Source organism: Carcharodon carcharias, chromosome 17 (assembly GCF_017639515.1).
Source record: "Carcharodon carcharias isolate sCarCar2 chromosome 17, sCarCar2.pri, whole genome shotgun sequence".
Lineage (NCBI taxonomy): Eukaryota > Metazoa > Chordata > Chondrichthyes > Lamniformes > Lamnidae > Carcharodon > Carcharodon carcharias.
The window spans coordinates 71,575,250-71,593,462 of NC_054483.1; the positions used below are offsets into that span (position 1 = coordinate 71,575,250).

General features: G+C 41.5%; 1 protein-coding gene across 2 annotated transcripts in view; it reads left to right on the forward strand.

Annotated features, from left to right (window-relative positions):
• The window catches only part of LOC121289921 (nebulin-related anchoring protein), a 116,551-nt gene that overhangs the window by 21,979 nt on the left and 76,359 nt on the right, over positions 1 to 18,213 (forward strand). For both annotated transcript variants that reach the window (XM_041209899.1, XM_041209900.1), the window contains 6 exons: positions 2,242 to 2,358; positions 4,862 to 4,966; positions 5,773 to 5,880; positions 15,332 to 15,436; positions 17,565 to 17,663; positions 17,976 to 18,080. In XM_041209899.1, the coding sequence (XP_041065833.1) occupies positions 2,242 to 2,358; positions 4,862 to 4,966; positions 5,773 to 5,880; positions 15,332 to 15,436; positions 17,565 to 17,663; positions 17,976 to 18,080 (639 nt within the window). The remainder of the gene's footprint in view (positions 1 to 2,241; positions 2,359 to 4,861; positions 4,967 to 5,772; positions 5,881 to 15,331; positions 15,437 to 17,564; positions 17,664 to 17,975; positions 18,081 to 18,213) is intronic.

Below are 18,213 nucleotides of genomic sequence, written 5' to 3' on the forward strand. Positions count from 1 at the left end.
GGGGGAGGTGGGGGGGGGGGGTGGTGGGGGGGGAGGTGGTGGGGGGGGGAGGTGGGGGGAGGTGTGGGGGGGGGGAGGGGGGGGGGTGGTGGGGGGGGAGGTGGGGGGGTGGGGGAGGGGGGGGGGAGGTGTGGGGGGGGGGGGGGGGGGGTGGGGGGGGGGGAGGTGGTGGGGGGGGGGGTGGTGGGGGGGGGAGGTGGGGTGGGGGGGGGAGGTGGGGGGTGGGGGAGGGGGGGGGAGGTGGGGGGGGGGGAGGTGGGGGGGGGGGGTGCGCAGTGCAGTGGGAGCTCCAAAAATCTGTTTGCTGCTGGTGTAAAATGATGGCAGCATCTTCCACTCCCGCCCGCTATGGTGGGTTACAATTCCAACCAGAGGCTGGTGGGAAGCTGGTTTGCATTCCTCTAATGGGATTCAGAGGAAGGCCTGACCAGAATCGTCAACTCCCCCCACAATGCCTGATAAATCCATGCCGCCAGTGGGAAATCACACTGGTTCTGAACACGTCTGAACCAATGTAGCTTGTACATATCGGCACTTACCTGAAGATGGCCTGTGGCTGCCTCCGGAGTTCTGGAAGGAGGCTTCAGCGACCATGGACCCTGGAACACGCAACAGTGGCTGGGTGGAGCATCTATCAGGTGGATCTTCCAGCTTCAGTGTCTTCGAAGAGGTCCATCTTGCATCTTCAGTGTCTTTCTGGAGGTCCATCTCCTTTCTTCAGGTGTTCCATCTTCTCTCTTCAGGAGTGACATCATCTTCCTTCAGGAGTGACATCTTCTTCCTTCGGGTGTTCCATCTTTTCTCTTCAGGAGTGACATCTTCTTTCTTCAGGAGTGACATCTTCTCTCTTCAGGAGTGACAGTTTCTTCCATCAGGAGTGAAATTCTCTTCCATCAGGAGTGATATCTTCTTTCTTCAGGAGTGACATGTTCTTCCTTCAGGAGTTCCATTTCCGTTTTTCAGGAGTGACATCATCTTCCTTCAGGAGTGACATCTTCATCCTTCAGGAGTGACATCTTCCTCCATCAGGAGTGACACCTTCTTCCTTTAAGAGTTCCATCTTCTTCCTTCAGGATTTACATCTCCTCCCTTCAGGATTTACATCTTCCTTCAGGAGTTCCACCTTCTTTCTTCAGAAGTGACATCTTCTTCCTTCAGGAGTGACATCTCTCTTCAGGAGTGACATCTCTCTTCAGGTGTTCCATCTTCTCTCTTCAGGTGTGACATTTTTGTCCTTCAGGAGTTCCATCTTCATCCTTCAGGAGTTCCATCTTCATCCTTCAGGAGTGACATCTTCCTCCATCAGGAGTGACACCTTCTTCCTTTAAGAGTCCCATCTCCTCCCTTCAGGATTTACATCTTCTTCCTTCAGGAATGACATATTCTTCCTTCAGGAGTGATATCTTCTTTCTTCAGGAGTGATATCTTCTTTCTTCAGGAGTGACATCTTCTTCCTTCATGAGTGACATCTTCCTTCTTCAGGAGTGACATCTTCTTCCTTCATGAGTGACATCTTCTTTCTTCAGGAGTGACATATTCTTCCTTCAGAGTTCCATCTCCTTCCTTCAGGATTTATATCTCCTCCCTTCAGGAGTGACATATTCTTCCTTCAGGCGTTCCATTTTCTTTCTTCAGGAGTGACAGCGTCTTGCTTCAAGAGTGACATCTTCCTCCATCAGGAGGTGACACCTTCTTCCTTTAAGAGTTCCATCTCCTTCCTTCAGGATTTACATTTCCTCCCTTCAGGATTTACATCTTCTTCCTTCAGGAGTGACATCTTCTTTCTTCAGGAGTGACATCTTCTTTCTTCAGGAGTGACATCTTCTTTCTTTAGGAGTGACATCTTCTTTCTTTAGGAGTTCCATCTTTTTTCTTCAGAGTGTTCCTGAAGGTCCATCTTCCATCTTCAATGGTGGGTCAGTTATGTCTGGACACCTTTTAAAAATAGCACCCGGATAGGATGGTGAGATGCAAGCCATCCAGCTTGCCTCGCCGTGCAAAATGTTGCCAAACTCCCAAGCTCAGGGTCATGTAAAATTGCGCAAAATACTTACCGGCCTCTGTGGGCCTGCCTCCTGTTCCCACCATGGAACTTAGTCTGGAAGGGAAAATTCTGTATTTAGACTTTTGAAACTGAGAATTTATGTTCACTTCTAGGTTTTAAGCACCTCATCAAGGTTTCCAGTATTTAATGTATATGCTTAAGCATAGCTTAAGAGCCAAATTGTTTTATGATTGCAGATAAAATACAAAAAAGATCTAACAACAATGAAGGGATCAGCCCAGTACCACATACTAACTGCTGAAGAAAACTTAGCGATGAAGCATGTTAAGGAAGTCAACAAGCTTGTCAGTGAGGTAAAGAAAGTATAATTAATTCTGCAAATCAGATTCTTACACTGTTGGGAGAACTTTGAACAAAGTGTTTCTAGCTCCTAATTTTTAACAAAATTCATTGTCTTACTTTAAAGAGTGAACATTTTATTGTTTTATTGGTTTGTTGTGAATAAATTAAAAATAAAACAGTTTACAACGTGATCTGGTATTTGTACTGAACAGCCTGATGTTTTTATTAGGCGGATATATATGGTGGGATTTTCTACCCATTGAGTATGTTGTGTGGAAACCTGTACCATATATAAACATTTCCTTCTAGTGTTAATAATAACGTGCGCCAGAAATACATGGGTGTTATGCCTTCATCTCTGTAATTGTAATCTTTATCTCTAGCAAGCCTAATAAAAGATAAAAATTCTGTGGCCCAGAATTTGTGTTTGTAATGAAGGTGAAACTGTCAGTGCTTGCTGTCATTACTGTGTAAAATCAACAGCAGCTTCTGATCCATGCGTGCATGTTAACTGTGGAAATTCAGAAATTTCGGTGGGTGGTACTCTGTTCCTCCACAGGGTGCGCTGTTGTATGCTTCATGCAATCAACACAAGAATCAGTGATTCGACTTGAAATTCAACTTTATACACGCTACTTTCCCTTTGAAAACCAATGAACATGTTAACTCTTGTTCAATCGGGAAAACCTGAGTTTTAATGGTGTACTAAGCCATCAATCCTATGAACAACCTCTCTGGCCCTGAATAATTAAACTTTAAAGCATGGAGTCACAATCCCACAGAAGAGCATTTGAGAAATGGATAATTTTAAAATAATAAAATTTAGTTTTTATTAAAGAACACTATACGTTTAAAGGCAGAAACAATTAAATACCTTGCTTTCATCTTCTCAAAGACTCAATGGATAGTATCAGGTTGCAATAATTAGTTTATTATTTATTTATTTATTTATTCATTCATTCACGGGATGTGGGCTTCGCTGGCTGGGCCAACATTTATTGCCCATCCCTAATTACCCTTGAGAAGATGGTGGTGAGCTGCCTTCTTGAACCACTGCAGTCTATGCGGTGTAGGTACAATAAATGCTGGCCCAGCCAGCGAAGCCCACATCCCATGAATGAATTTTAAAAAATAAATTAATCGTTGTATTTTGATTTATGATTCCTGAGGTTGGCAAAAAATTACATGCTATTGATTTGCAAATCTATGGGAGACAATGCACGTAACAAATCTCATGCCATTTCATTAGAATGATAGATGCTTTCTCATAGGGAGAAAAGAGAAATTTAATCTCTCTTGTTCACCTTAAAGAACCAGTTCAACAGTGCCATTGACAGATGCATTTGCCCAATTTGGCTGGTCAGCTAATCAGTTGGGAAAAAGTCTATGGTTTGGAACAACTTGGATGAAGGTAGAATAATAAACAATCAACTGGAAGACAATACAGCTCAAGTTACATTAGTGAGAAAAAAGACATATTCATGCAGCAATATCAATTATTCCCTAATTACCATTAAACTGAAGTTCATATTGAAGGTGGAATCTTGCAAGTCCTGTGAGGATGGATATGAAGGACTAGGAGGAAAGTAACAAAAACTAGGCATAGTCTGACCCGTTCCTGACTCTGTGCAATCTTGCTGGAGGTGGTGTAGCACTGACTCGCTTCCTTTTGGCAGTGGCAGGGTTGCCAATGTGAATAATTAATTGCCCATTTTTATGGGCTGTTTTGGAATACCACCAAGATCTTCCTGGTAGCGGACAGGGCCCCCAACTGAGTCCAAAGCCGGAAGGTACTTGGGGTGGCTTGCTTGCGGGCGATCTGTTCTGATCAGCTGTTCTAAACACCTCCCTCCACCACCCCCACCAGAGCTGCATCCATCAGCGAGCCACACTGCTGCGGCCACTGGCCATCCTTTGGAGGGTTTCCCCCCACAGCGATGACCTGGCAGTTGTGACCACTGTTTCATTTATTAAAATAGATACCTCATCAGAGAGCACCCCAAGATGGAGGCACCTCTGTGGGTTGTCTTCCTTCCAAGCTTGAAGGTCCTCTGATTGGGTTTACAGCCTCAGGAACCCACTGGACTTTTCCCCTGTAACTAATCAAAGCCTCCACAGCTTGTCAGTTTCATTGGCGAAGCTCTTCTCACTATACACTTGCCTTGGTGAATCTGGTGAGTTGTTGATACATTGGAAAACAAGTCTCTTGGCTGGAAAGTCCAGAATTCAGAGTTAAAACAGGTCTTAATTGACTTTCTAACTAACTCAACTACTTCTTAATTACTTACCCTACAAATCCAAGGGCATTTCGACTCTCTTTCAGTTCGCTCTGGGGAAAGCCAAAAGAGGGCTCGCTAATGTCAGGATCCTGACCCAGTGTCAATTTCAGGGGCTTTCCAACCTTGCATGAACCAGAACTTATCATCATTGGACTGGGAAACAATTTCCCAAAATACCTTTCTTGATGCTTCCTCATATTCCTGTTACTAACTATTTTACTTATAAATTTTTCAGATAGAATACAAGAAGGACCTAGACTCATCTAAAGGCTACAGCATTAACTACTGCGAGACTCCTCAATTCAAGAACATAGCTAAGTTATCTAAATATACCAGTGATGTGAGTTATCACAATTTTGTGTTGGTTTTAGAACTAAATTAAGAGACTAATTAGTTTAATTTGATAGGTGATCATTGCATTTATTGTATTTTGTGGTAATTGTTAATTGTATATTAATTGTGTTTAATTATATGTATTTGGTGGGGATTAACTAGAGATTCACTTGTGCTCCTTTAAATAGGAACAGACTGAAACTATGGTTTCTGGATTAGAAAGTGCACCGACTTAAATTTGATATCTCACTCACCAATATCCCTACCCTAGATCAAACTTCCCAATCTTTGCTGTGACTCTCCTCCAATGATCATATGACAGGCAGTTCAATTTAGTCAGATGCTGATACTTTGCTCTGACATGGTAGATTTTGTGATAGAAATATTGCTGAGGCTACCAGTGCTTGTATTTAACAGTAAATCGAACAATAAGATCCAGAAGCTGTACACAACCGGTATTTTGCTGAGAAACTTGGCATTCAAGTACATTGAAGGGTATGAATTTGTGGTACTTGCTGACTAGATACCCACAAAACTTGCCAAAGCTAGGGCTTGTTCATTCAAATGTAAATGAATTTTTAACTGCATGTTACATTTTAAATTACTATTAAACAACCTCTTTGGCACTGAAAATTAACTTTTACAATTATAGTAAAGTTAGCTTAAATGGTACTATCTACCCTAATTTGTAGCATAAACTGATGCCCAAAGATTAAAAGCAAGTAAATGGAGACCCAGGTAATTAATGCTGTTTATGTAGTTTGTGATCGGAAAATGCAATAAATGAATTAACTTGTTCTACTTTCTGTATAGCTCAAATACAAAGAAGCCTACCATAATCAAGTGAAAGGCCATTATGAAGGGATAGGTATGGACAGCCGTACACTACATTGTATGAAAGTTGGAAGCTTGGCAAGTGATGTAAGTAGAAATGAAAGTAGCAATGGTAGAAATTCATCCTTAAATTTACTATTGCGATACTTTTGCCTAGTAGTTATTTTTGACTCAAGTGGAAACACCATTCTATGTAGATAATAGCGTTAACGGTTAAGTAAGGCTAAGCAGATCCATTCTATGGTATAAATGATCTCCTAGTGGTAACACTCTAAGCCTATACAGAATTCAGTTGTTCAGAGTTTAAGGAGAGTAATTTTATGTGTGAAGAGACACTCTTGGATAGCTTTAGATGTTGACTTGTGCCATTCATTATACAATACAGTGAATTATGGCCTGTAGCACTCGTGGTGAGCTGGCATTTGGGCAATATGTATTGTTGTAACAGAAAGCAAATATAAGTGCAAATATTGCATTATTGCTGCTAATCTGCCCGGCTACATGAATTAAATATTGCTAGCAAGTAAGTACATTGTGGATCAAAATAACTTACATGTGCATCTATCCTACTATTTATTACTTGGTATGTTTTTTTTTTAAAATCACAGATATCACACTCCAAACACCACAATTTGTTATAGATGCACAAAATTCTTTCAAATGACGGGTAATTCTGAACGCACTTCTTACTTTCAGTTTAATAGTTACCTCACCAAACAACAATTCAACTTTAATTGACCTGAACCTTTAGTTTACTTAACAGTAATTAGACTATGTCAGACTGAAGATGTTGTGCTTGATGTGTAATGTATGCATCACACTTGCACTTTTATGAAATAAAATTTGAGCCATCAAAGAGAGACAAATCAAAACAGATGGTCAAAGGTGCACAAATTGAGTAGATATATATCCAATGAAAAACTACCGAATAAATATATAAAAAGCCTGCCCTGAATGATGCACCAGGAAAACTTACCAATACGAAGGCAAACCAATGAAATTGCTCAAAACATTTTGTTTTTTTCAGTCACCATTTTGTATTTTCAGTCTGCCAACTACACGCTGGTTGAAAAAATGTAAGAGTGAAAAGACAGTTCCCAAAAATGTTTCAATTTACTGACAAATTACCCCCCTGCTGGAACTTTTTGTAGTAACTTTGTCTCCCTGAGGCTTGGGCTGCTTGGCATGTGTTTGGCTCAGAGACTGTTGTCTGGACTCCTGAGCAGCCGCTTTCTGCATGTTCATGTGGTCCTGAGTGTTTGCTCAGGAATTCCTCAGCTACATTATTCTACCTGTCCTGAACCAAACCCCGAACCTTTTCCTCCAGTGACGATCAAGTCCAACCTGTTACCAGCTCACTCATGCTCAATGCAACTTGCACAACTTATTTCCAGTTCATTCATAACCCATTCCCACACCATCACAGAATGCAGATTTACAGAGAACAACAAGAAAAAAGCCAATCAGATCTCTGATATCTGTCACAAAAGATTTAGCACGCTAGAGCTCTTTTTAGAAAAGAGAACACTGAGGGGTGACTCAATACAGGTCTTTAAGATTATGAAAGTGTTTGATAGAGCAGACATAGAGAAAATTGGTCCCTGGGGCTGAGACCAGATGTCAAATTGTAAGCAGTTACAGCAGCCTGGTTTTAAAAAAAAAATTAAAGAGCTTGAGGATTTAAATGCCTTGACAGCTTGACGGTTCCAATGAGTTTATCCACTTTTTAGACACAATGTCTACTTTTAGCAATCCCACAGGGCACTTGACTTCTCCCAAAGGGCAAGTTAACTCTCCCAAAGGAGTCCCTTACCTCATGAAAAGAGTTCCCTACACTCCAGATGACTCGGGCAGCTTTAGACCTTGTACTGAAATGTCTAAAGCCCATAAGTCGTGTTTTGCATATCCCACTAACGGAAATTGGATCTGTTTGAAGGCTTTTGAACATGAGTAGATGGCTCCGTGAATCACGGATGTGCAAATTACAACCTGTCCCCATTCCCCTGGCAAAAATGGTGTGTGCCAAGTTCGGGAGTGAGTCTTCTGAATTTGGGCCTCCAGCACCATTTTGGCTAAGTTGGAGATCCCTTCCATCCCATCGAAAATTCAGGCCCAGAAATAAAGGCCCAGAACTGGAGGCTATGAGTATAAGATATTAACTAATAAATCCATTAAGGAATTCAGGAAAAAAACTTTCTTTTTTCAGCGAGTGGTTAGAATGTGGAACTCACCATCACAAGGGGTAGTTGAGATGAACAGTATAGATGTATTTAAGTGGAAGCTAGATATGCACATGAGGGGAAAAGAAAGGGAATATATCTTGATGAGGTTAGTTGAAGAAGGGTGGATGGAGATTTGTGCAAAGCAGAAACACTAGCATAGATGTGGTTGGGCTAAATTCTCTGCTTCTGTGCTTTAAATACTTTGTAATATTTTTTAATCTGCCTATATCCATTTGGCTTCTAAATGACCTTAGCAAGGCACAACACCATTGCATCTTGTGACCACGAAGGTACACATCAAGTTACAGCAGAATAAGACATTGTATGGTATATTGTGCCTTTCCTTATGAAATAGCATGTCCTCTGGCTTAATTTGAGCAGTGAAATGGAAGGCCTAGTAATGAATGCATATAAAGCCATAAGGACCAAGGAATTTATTTAGTAAGTGTTTTAGCATCAATATTTATTATTTATAAAAGGAAAACAATTAAATGATTATATATTGCTGAAAAAAAGAAACATGTCCAAACTTTTCCTCTTGCACGCTTCAGGACACTTCACAAGAATACCAAGATAGGGGGAAGACAACAATTTATATTGTATCTGAAGAGAGTGCTGATTGGTTGGCAAGTGGACTCTGATTGGTAGAGATGTTGTCATGGAGAATGTGCCTGTGATGGTGAATGACAGTTAACTGTCAAGCATTGTTTGAAATTAACCAGGAAGCTTGACCCTGATTGGTCAAGGCATTGTCCTGAGGAATGAGTCCGTGAATGGCTGTCACTTATTTTGTTTAGCTGAAACAGGCATAATGTGTGTACTTGTGCTTTCTGTCTGCAAAGAACTGCAAGAATACATGTAGCTTCCAAAACATGTAAATGCATCACACTGTGAGCCTGACTGACAATCTTAAATTGGTTGTCAGTGTAATTCTTAGCACATTAGGATTATTTAGCAAATGTTGTCCAATCGTGGAATCATATCGATATTGGACACTGTGTTTAGAGTTTTGCAAGCACGGGCTGGTTGGGTACGATCTGTACCTTGTCAGTTGCGAACAGTGGAAGGGACATGCTGTTTGATAAGATCCTCCAATCTTTGGGACGTACAGCCTACATACCAGCATCACACTGGTACTGAAATTCATATGCCACGTTACTCATTTGTTTGATAGGCAGAACGTCTTTTTGGCTTGATGGCAGCATCCTGTTAGTGGTGAGTACCACTTGTGTTGTTACTGCATAGTAGCAGTGTGAAACAGCTAGCCTCACCTGTTGCTCAAATTTTTGAGACACCTTGCCCTTCCAGGGTAATCTGGGGTAGATGGGCACTTTTCTGGGCCGAAAGTGACGGCTTTCGCCCCGTTCATGCGTTTGCATGATATACAGTGCAAAATGATCTGATCAGGGTAGCCATTATCCTGCAGGATGCCTCTGATGTGCCCTATTTCAGCATCAAGCTTGCATGGTGAGCAAATGTTCGGGCCCTATTTACAAGGTTGCTGATAAGACCAATCTTATCGTGGAACGGTAAGAATCCCAACACATATATTGAACAGTGAAAGTAGGCTTGTGGTAAACCGTGGTAGAGAACCCCCTGGCAGATTTCTCAAGTAGTATGCCAAGGAAAGGGAGTTCATTTGACTGCTCCACTTCAAAGGTGAATTTCTGTGCAGGATGGAGCCCATTAGGACATGTAAGGAAATTATTACATGCAGCTGCAGATTTAAATGTAGCAAGCATATCATCCACATATCAGAAATATGAAAGTGGTAGGCCTTACGCCCCAAAGACTGGAGGATCTTATCAAACAGCTTGTCCCAGCCACTGTTGCAATGGATAAGGTACAGACTGTACCCAACCAGCCCATGCTTGCAAAACTCAAAACACAATTTCCAACATCAGATGTGATTCTGCGATTGGACAGCAAATAATCCTCAGTGTGCTAAGAATTACACTGACAACCAATTTAAGATTGTCACTCGGGCTCGCAATGTGCTGCAGTTGTGTACACTGGAAGGTATATGTATTAATACACAGGGCCCTGTTCTTTGCAGGCTGAAAGAACATGTACACACATTGCATTTGTTTCAGCTAAACAAAATAAGTGACAATCATTTGCTGACCCTTTCCTCAGGGCAATGCCTTGGCCAATCAGGATTAAGCTGCCTGGTTTAAATTTCAAACATTGCTTGGCAGTTAACTATCAATCACCCATCACTGGTGCATTCTCCATGGCAACACCTCTGCCAAACAGAGTCCACTTGCCAATCAATCAGCACTCTCTTCGTATACAGTATAAATTGTTGTCTTCCTCCTATCTTGGTATTCTCGTGAAGTGTCCTGAAGAGCGCAAGTCGAAAAGCTTCGACATGTCTCTTTTTTCAGCGATACTCAAATTCTGTACTGCCAAATGATTATGTTTAGTTTCAATACAATATTAGCTTTATTTGGTTTATGTCTATTTCTACTGAGTTCAATAAAAGTTTAAAGTGCAATCACTACTCACTCTATCAGGGAAGCTGGCTTGGAAGAGTTTCTAAGCTGTAAAATTTGTAAAAGTTACATCAACATGCACTTTTGAAACAACAGTCAATAAAGCACATAGAGTTAATGATCATCTTTGCTGATATTAATTCAGCTTCCTCAGCCTTATGGTTTACTAAGGGGAGAATTTTCCAGTCAGCGCTAACGCATAAAATGATGCACGGTGACGTCGGGTGGGTGTCCCGATATCACCGCGAGTCATTTAGATTTTCAGTTTGGCAGGCACACAGCCGAGGTGGCTGCACACCCGCCGAACTGTCAAAGGCCTATTAAGGCCTGTTAAAAACTAATTGATATAATTAAATGAGCTGCCCGATCAACCTTAAGGTTGGCGGGCAGGCGAAGAGCCCAGGCGGGCTTCGCATTTTTCATGGAACTTCATCCACGGACGGGATGAGGTTTCATAAAGTGTTTAAAAATTCAATAAAATTTAAAAAAAATTCATTGACATGTCTCAGCTCATGTGACACTGTCACATGAGGGGAAAGGTTTTAAAAGTCTTTAATTACTTTATTCAGATGTTTAAAACTTAAACAAATCACCCTGAGGCACAGAGGACGCAGACCCGGACTCAGGGAATCCCTCCCTGCCTGCACTGGGAGTGCTCAGCGCTTCCGGGCAGGGTGCCAATTGGGTTCGCGCTTGCTCCCACCCGCCCTTGCACAACCCCCCGCCCCTCCGATGGGGGGAAAATTCAGCCCCGGGTGTTCATTGTACCTACACCTGCCTACACAGATTTTTCATAGAGTTTTGCACTGGAAGGTGCAATGATTAGAAATCTATTTCTGCTGGGGACTTTAGTTCACACGTGTGAACAAGCTTGTACCTCTTTAACCAATCAGGTTGAAGGCCAATTGAAGTTCGTCCAGTCTGGACCAGGGAATGTTAGTTAGTATATTTAATTCAATGCCAAATCATGTACAGGAAGCAAAATTGAGAAGGAAAGAAAGATGGGATTAAGAGAGAGAGAAAAAAGAGACAGAAAGAAAATGATTTTTTTGATATTTTAAAATGTACAACACTGATTAAAATCTGAAGGAATGAGACTTCATCCTTGTAAAAGTTCATTTTCAGCACCAGGGAGGTTGTTTTGCAGTAATTAAGATTTATCGTGCTGTTCAAATTTACTTACACTGGAATAGATAAGCCATAACTTGTTACTGATCTTCATGTAAATCCTGTAGGTTCATGCTGTCCCATGAATCTGAATGCCTGGTTACTCAGCGAGATACTGTTATAGAGACTTCCTGGTGGACCAGGCCACTTCGGATAACAATTCCCTGATTTCCCTGTTTAATTGATTCCTATTCCTCTGTTACTATGGCCTGGATTTTCACCAAGTCGGGATGACATGGGAACCCTTTAAAAATGGCAGGCAGATTCAATTCCGGGATTCCCGACCCCATTCCTGGGCTGTCTGATTTTCGGGAGTGCCTTTAAAGGGTGTGGGCCGGTGCCTGTCAAATACCTGAACCTGGCATTCCTGACCTGGCCGGCTGCATTGTGGATATGGGCATCTCCTACTCCTTTGCAATTTTCATGGAGTCAGGGCAGGTTTTAAAATAGCCATGGTTCACGACCCCTCAGACCAGTCCTGAACTCTAGCCTGCATGAGAGGGCCTTTTAAAAGGTAAGCTCAGAATGTCCTACTCATGCCCTCCCCCCATGTCAAGCCCTGCCCTTCCACACACCCCCCCATGGCCCTTCATGGGGTGGATGGCAGGGCAGAGCTTGGCATGGTGGGCATGAGGAGCCATGGCGGGTGGATGGGGAGCATGAGATGTCGTAGATGGGGCAGGGGGAGTGTTTGGAGTGTGAGGGGTGGGGGTTGGAGGGCCTTTGTGTTTTTATTTTAGATGAGACAGAGTCCCACAACAATGAGGTGGGCCTTTTAAACAGCCCACCTCTGCACCCAGAAACTCCCGTGGCTGCCTCCAAACTACTTCCTGTGTCGACTGGCCTGACTGCAGCCCGGACCCACCACCACCAGCACCACTACCACTACCCCCTGCAGCCCACCCCACACCCTGCCCAGCAATGAAGATTCAGCCTTTGCAGGCACTTCCTCCTGAGGTGGTTGGGCCGAGCTGGAAATCTTCCCAGCTGCTGCTACCCACCTCGTGGATGAAAATCCAGACCTATGTTCCTATCCTCACTGTCCATGTATGGTTGCCAGTAGTTGCAGTCCAATTTTCTTCCTAATAATAGTGAGCTTCGTCATTATTTATACTGCAAACTCAAGTCTAATATTTATAAAATAACAACATAATAAATACAACAATTCAAAAAATAGTCAAAATCTTACTTGTGCTGCTTCCAAATTGCTTTGGCTATTTCTCCCCCTTTGCTGCTCCTCTGGGTCTTCTACTTATCTCATCTTGTGCCTCTCCTTCTGCTCATTGAAGACAGAATGTCTTGACCTAAGCAACCACATTAATGTTATATGTGCCAAGTGTCCACAAAAATAAATGTACAAAAGCACAACAGTACTGTGAGAGCGCTGTGGCAAAATTAAACGACCACACTACACTTCCTTAAAAATTATCACGTGATCCTATAACTCTCAAGTTCCTCCCTCTTATCCTGCATCAGCTCCAACTCCTGATTTTGCCATTCCTTGCCAACCTCAATTACTACCCGCCTGCCTCTCAAATCCTCAATTACATACAGTCGAATCAATTCACTACATGCAGGAATGAGAGCCTACACTTTTAATTGTGATTGTTATATTTGTTGTTATTTCAAATAATCGTTTAATTGTTCTGGGTCAGAGAGGTTGATTAGCAATTAGCAATAATTATCACATGGTTAAAAGGGTACTTATATTATTAATTATCAGGATTGACTTTCGGTGACGAGTATAATGGGCGATTAATAGCTAATACAGCAATTTCATGATGCTTAATGGAAGGTTAAGTGCCAGATATTGTTTTCACAAAGTTAACAGTGGCACGGTGGAAATTGTCCAGCAACTGGTGGCATTTCACAATTTATGGGCTGTCTCTTCCTTGCCATAAATTGCTGGCTGATCTGCGCTAATAATAAGTCAATCACTCACTGTTATTTTTTCAACAAATTTGTCCCCGTAATTATAAATGTCAGAAGCCCACATTACTAACAAGAATGTGAGAGTTTTTTGATACATATGTTATAAACAATAACACAAAATTTTCCCAATGCAACAGACCTGGGATGGATTCATGCTGGAGCCCAGTTTTTGCACAGTAACCAATTGGAAATATTGGACAGTATTTCATGGGGGTGACGGGGGTGTCGCCTGTCAGCTGGTGAGCTGGCCAGAGCCCTGTGTTGCGTCTTTTAGGGATAGCCTGCCATATTAAGTGCCACCCTTAAGACACTTAACAGGACAGCAGTGGACCTGCTCTGGGATCAATGACCCAAAGGGAGGGAGTGGCTGCTGCTGGTACGACACCCCCCTGAGGGCTAGTATCATCGCTGGGTCCTAAAGCCATAAGTGATTGATGGCAGGAGAGTGCTTATGGAATGGGGGTTGTGGGCAAGGAGGGGAGGGTGATTGGCATCAAAGGTCAGGGGGTGGCTGTCAGCGGCACCCATTCCCCTCCCCCCCCACCCCCCCCACCTTCATTAAGCCGGGGCTCTTGTTCAGGCCCTGACTGCCTTTGAACGAGGGATCCCTGTACCCCTTGTTCACCCCGAAGTCCACAAACAATCCTGTGCAGGCCTGCTTGCTGTGCTCCTCTCGTGGCGAACCTCACACCAGTTGCTGGGTTAATACCAGTGGTAATAGGATGAAGCCCTGATTTCCCACTTAAGGACCTCAGTTGGTGGCTGGATGGGAAGGCCATTCATGGGCCTTCCTGCCATGAACAGAATCAGGGTGGAACAGGAATATGGCAGGGTCCCCACCTGATTAAATGCCCCTTTGCCACCAAACGTGCCAAAAAGGAAATCATTAAATTCTGCGCATTGCGTTAAATGGAATGGCTCTCATTTGTGACTGGGATGTCTTCCAGAAGTGGGGTGGGAAAGTCAAAAGGAAGAACCATTCCTGGACAGTTTCCTGCATTTCTTGGTGACTGATCAGTGATCAGCTGCATGCCTGGCCTGGAAGACCAAGGGAAGAAACATAAAAATACAAAACAGGAGAAATTTACCCCAGAAATTCCCTTTAAACCATAAAAGCATCTGAATTCACCTTAAACATAAATTCTAAAAGAAGAAGGAATGCAATGGCCGAAGTTTTGCTGGACTGGGAAATATTGAGGTGTGTGTGGTTAGTTAGACTTGTTCATGCACATTTAGAGTTTCAATGGTTTTTGCCCACAAAATTATTGCAAGTGTGAGCTGATCATGTTACAGCAAGAGCGACAGGACATCCAGGATCTTGATGAATGACAGTGCACCAATGAGATTGAAGGATTGAGAGATAAAGTGTCTTGTTGATATTATCTACCATTGGACTATGAACATTTGATGACATTCAGGTGACTGAGCTGCATTACACAGCTATGGCTCTGTCTGGACCCTTTTAGTATGTAATATGCGAGTGAACAGTAGCTCACTTGACTGAGACCAAATAAACTTAGAAACAGACTAGTGCTTCACTGAATATATATTGGTATGCGTTGATGCATTAATAGTCAAGCTCACACCCCTGACAGATAGCTGACTCTCAAGGTGAATACATTTTTTAGTTTTGAAAATTCCAGTAATTTTACCTGTTGACTTTGTAAGAATTAGCCTCTACTGTCAAAATACTGACTTTGGAATATTTTTGTTTTGTTTTAGAGGAAGTATAAAGCTGCTTTGGAGGGGGACAAAATGCTTTGCTTTTATTCAGCTGAGACTGCACCTTCGTATGAGACACTGAAGAAACTCGTCCCACTGAAAGATGTAAGACACTTGAATAATTCTTCCTCTAGTTTTCCCCTCTTTATCCTGCTGGGGAATGGTTTCATCTCCTTTTCCATCTCCCCAGGTGGCTGCTCTTCATGCATGAGACTAGGCACTTATTTTCATCAGATCACATCAGCCATGAGGGGCATCACAGGCTAACAAACTATTGTTTGAACATGCGACCTCCTATTCTGTACGGCTCAATGCTGCACCCAGAATTGCAGTAATCTTTAAACTGGGTATGAGGTTTATAGTTGTGTAAATATTTAAATAAATATTTATTATCTATTTAATACTTAAATAAATGCTAATTAAAAACCCCCAGAATAAATTAAGAGTTTAGATTGATTAAAAAAAAAATATTTTACTACTTCAGTGCAGTATGGGAATGCTGCACTGTCCAATGTATTGTCTTTCTGATGAGATGTTAAACTAAGCCTCATATGTCTGCTCAAGTGGATGTGAAAGATCCCATGACACCATTCAAAGGTCGAGGGAGTTCTCCTGATATCCCAACCAACACTTATCACTTAACTAACATCACTAAGCCAGATTATCTGGTCAGTTATCGCAATTCACTTTGTGGGAATTTGCTGTGTGCAAATTGGTTGCTGCGTTTCCTTCAATTACAGTAATGACTATACTTCAAAAATATTTCTTTGGCTATGAAGAACCAGAAGGTGTGAAGGTTGTGATATAAATGCAAGTCTTATTTCTTTACTTTTTTGATTTGTGGCAAAGAATTTCATAATTTAACCATTTTCCTTCTGAAGAACTAAACTTGCTGGATAATTTGTGTTTTTTCCTTTACTGTAGCAACAATATCTTTATACGGATAACAGTAGGATATTTTTGGATTAAGAAGCTTTGTATTTAATGATGAATGCAGATGTAGTAAAGATAGCAAAGCCACAGGAATGTGGGAGTGGGAGAGCATCACTGTGAATGTGCTTAACGTAGTGAGTGATATGCCATTGGCATGTAATGTATTTTTAGTTGTCTTCAATGTTCTTAACTTCCAAACGGAAGAGGTGGACTATTGCAAAGTCACCTTGTTAATTTTCCTTCAGAATGGATTGTGGCCCAGCCATTGTTGCTCTTATATTTATTCATTAAATTGGGGACATCCTGTTGGATCAAGAAACACGCTAAGATATAAAATAAAGAACAAACAATATATTGACCTAAAAGGGGCCTTCTTAATTTTTAACTGATCTCCAATGGTGAGACTGCAAATGTGCAGTGTACTAGTTTCTGAAAACCCAATAGACCTTGGGACTTCTCCTTGATTTATTGTCAAAAATTGTTTTGAATGTGGCAGGGCAAGTTGGTAAAGCTGCAGAAATATAAGATGTTACGTTTCATAAACAGGAGCATAGAATACAGAAGCAAAGTGTTAGGGTTAAATTTATTCAAGTTGTTCGATCACAATTAGCATCTAACTGCTAAAGCTTAAAATAAGACCCCCTCCACCCCCGCCCAAAAAATCAAGCCTTGGGCACCTTACTTTGGGTAGGATGTCAAGACCATTGAATAGGTGTAGAGCAGACTTACTACTCCCGATAGCAGGCAAGGGAGACTTTAGCTATAGGAAGAGATTAGAGAAATCATTCTGAACAGAAGGTCAAGAGGAAATCATAGCGATGTTAAAAATTGTAAGGATCTCTTATAGAGTGAATTCAGTAAAACTACTCCCATTGGAGAGTGATGCATTAACTGGAGAACAAAAATTAAACTTGAGTGAAGAGATTGGGAGATTTTTTTTTAAATCCAAAGCATCCTTAGGCTATGAAATATTCTATCAGGAATAGAGGAAGACACAGAATCAATAATAGATATTTAAAGAATAAATATTTAGGAAAGGTAAATGTAAAGAAAGGGGGATAGGACTAAATAGGTAGATATTTCAGAGAACCACCACAGGTCTGATGGGCCAAATGGCCTGCATCTATGTTATATAATTCTATGATGCCATAACTCACGTTTTGTTGTGACAAAGTAATAGTCGGGTTACAGAGTATTTTCATTAATTTTCATTAAATTATTTTCTGATATTTATATTGTTACTGTTTCAAATGACTTTTCTCACCTGCATGTTTTTTTGGATATTTGCTTGTGCTTTTAGATGTACTACAGGCAGCATGTGAAGAAGTTGAAGTACTCATCAGTAACAGACACTCCCGAGATAGTGCAAGCAAGAATTAATGCGAAGCAACTAAGCAATGTAAGTCTTGAAAGTACCTGAATTAATACGAGGAGGTGGGGGTCCCATGAATTACCTCGGCTAGCACTTCCAGCTGTGGGGTGCAGTGATTGTTTTAAAACCATTCTCTTTAACTGAAGATTTTTCAGAGGCATTGCAAAAATATTGTTTAAGCACAGATTGACTTTCACCTTTAGCAAAGATTTTCAGTAGGAAGAAGGCACAAAGAGAAAATTTACCACCAACATTTTTCATATGTTTAGCATGCCCTGTTCTGTATGCAATTTAGTTAACACAAATGTTAAGCCTTTGCCTCTGTTTTTTTACTTACAGTTGAATTATCGGGCACAATATGAAAAGACCAAAACCCAGTACACATCGCCTCTCGAAGTGCCACATCTACTTAAGGCCAAGGCTAATGCTGATCTGTACAGTGATGTAAGTATCAATGGTTGTTCAACATTGGAATTTGGTGTTTGATTGTAAAATAGAGAATATTATTAATTTGAACATTAATCTGACTGTTATTCTTCATGTCGCGATCAGTTTTTGAATATTTTCTAACTGCGGT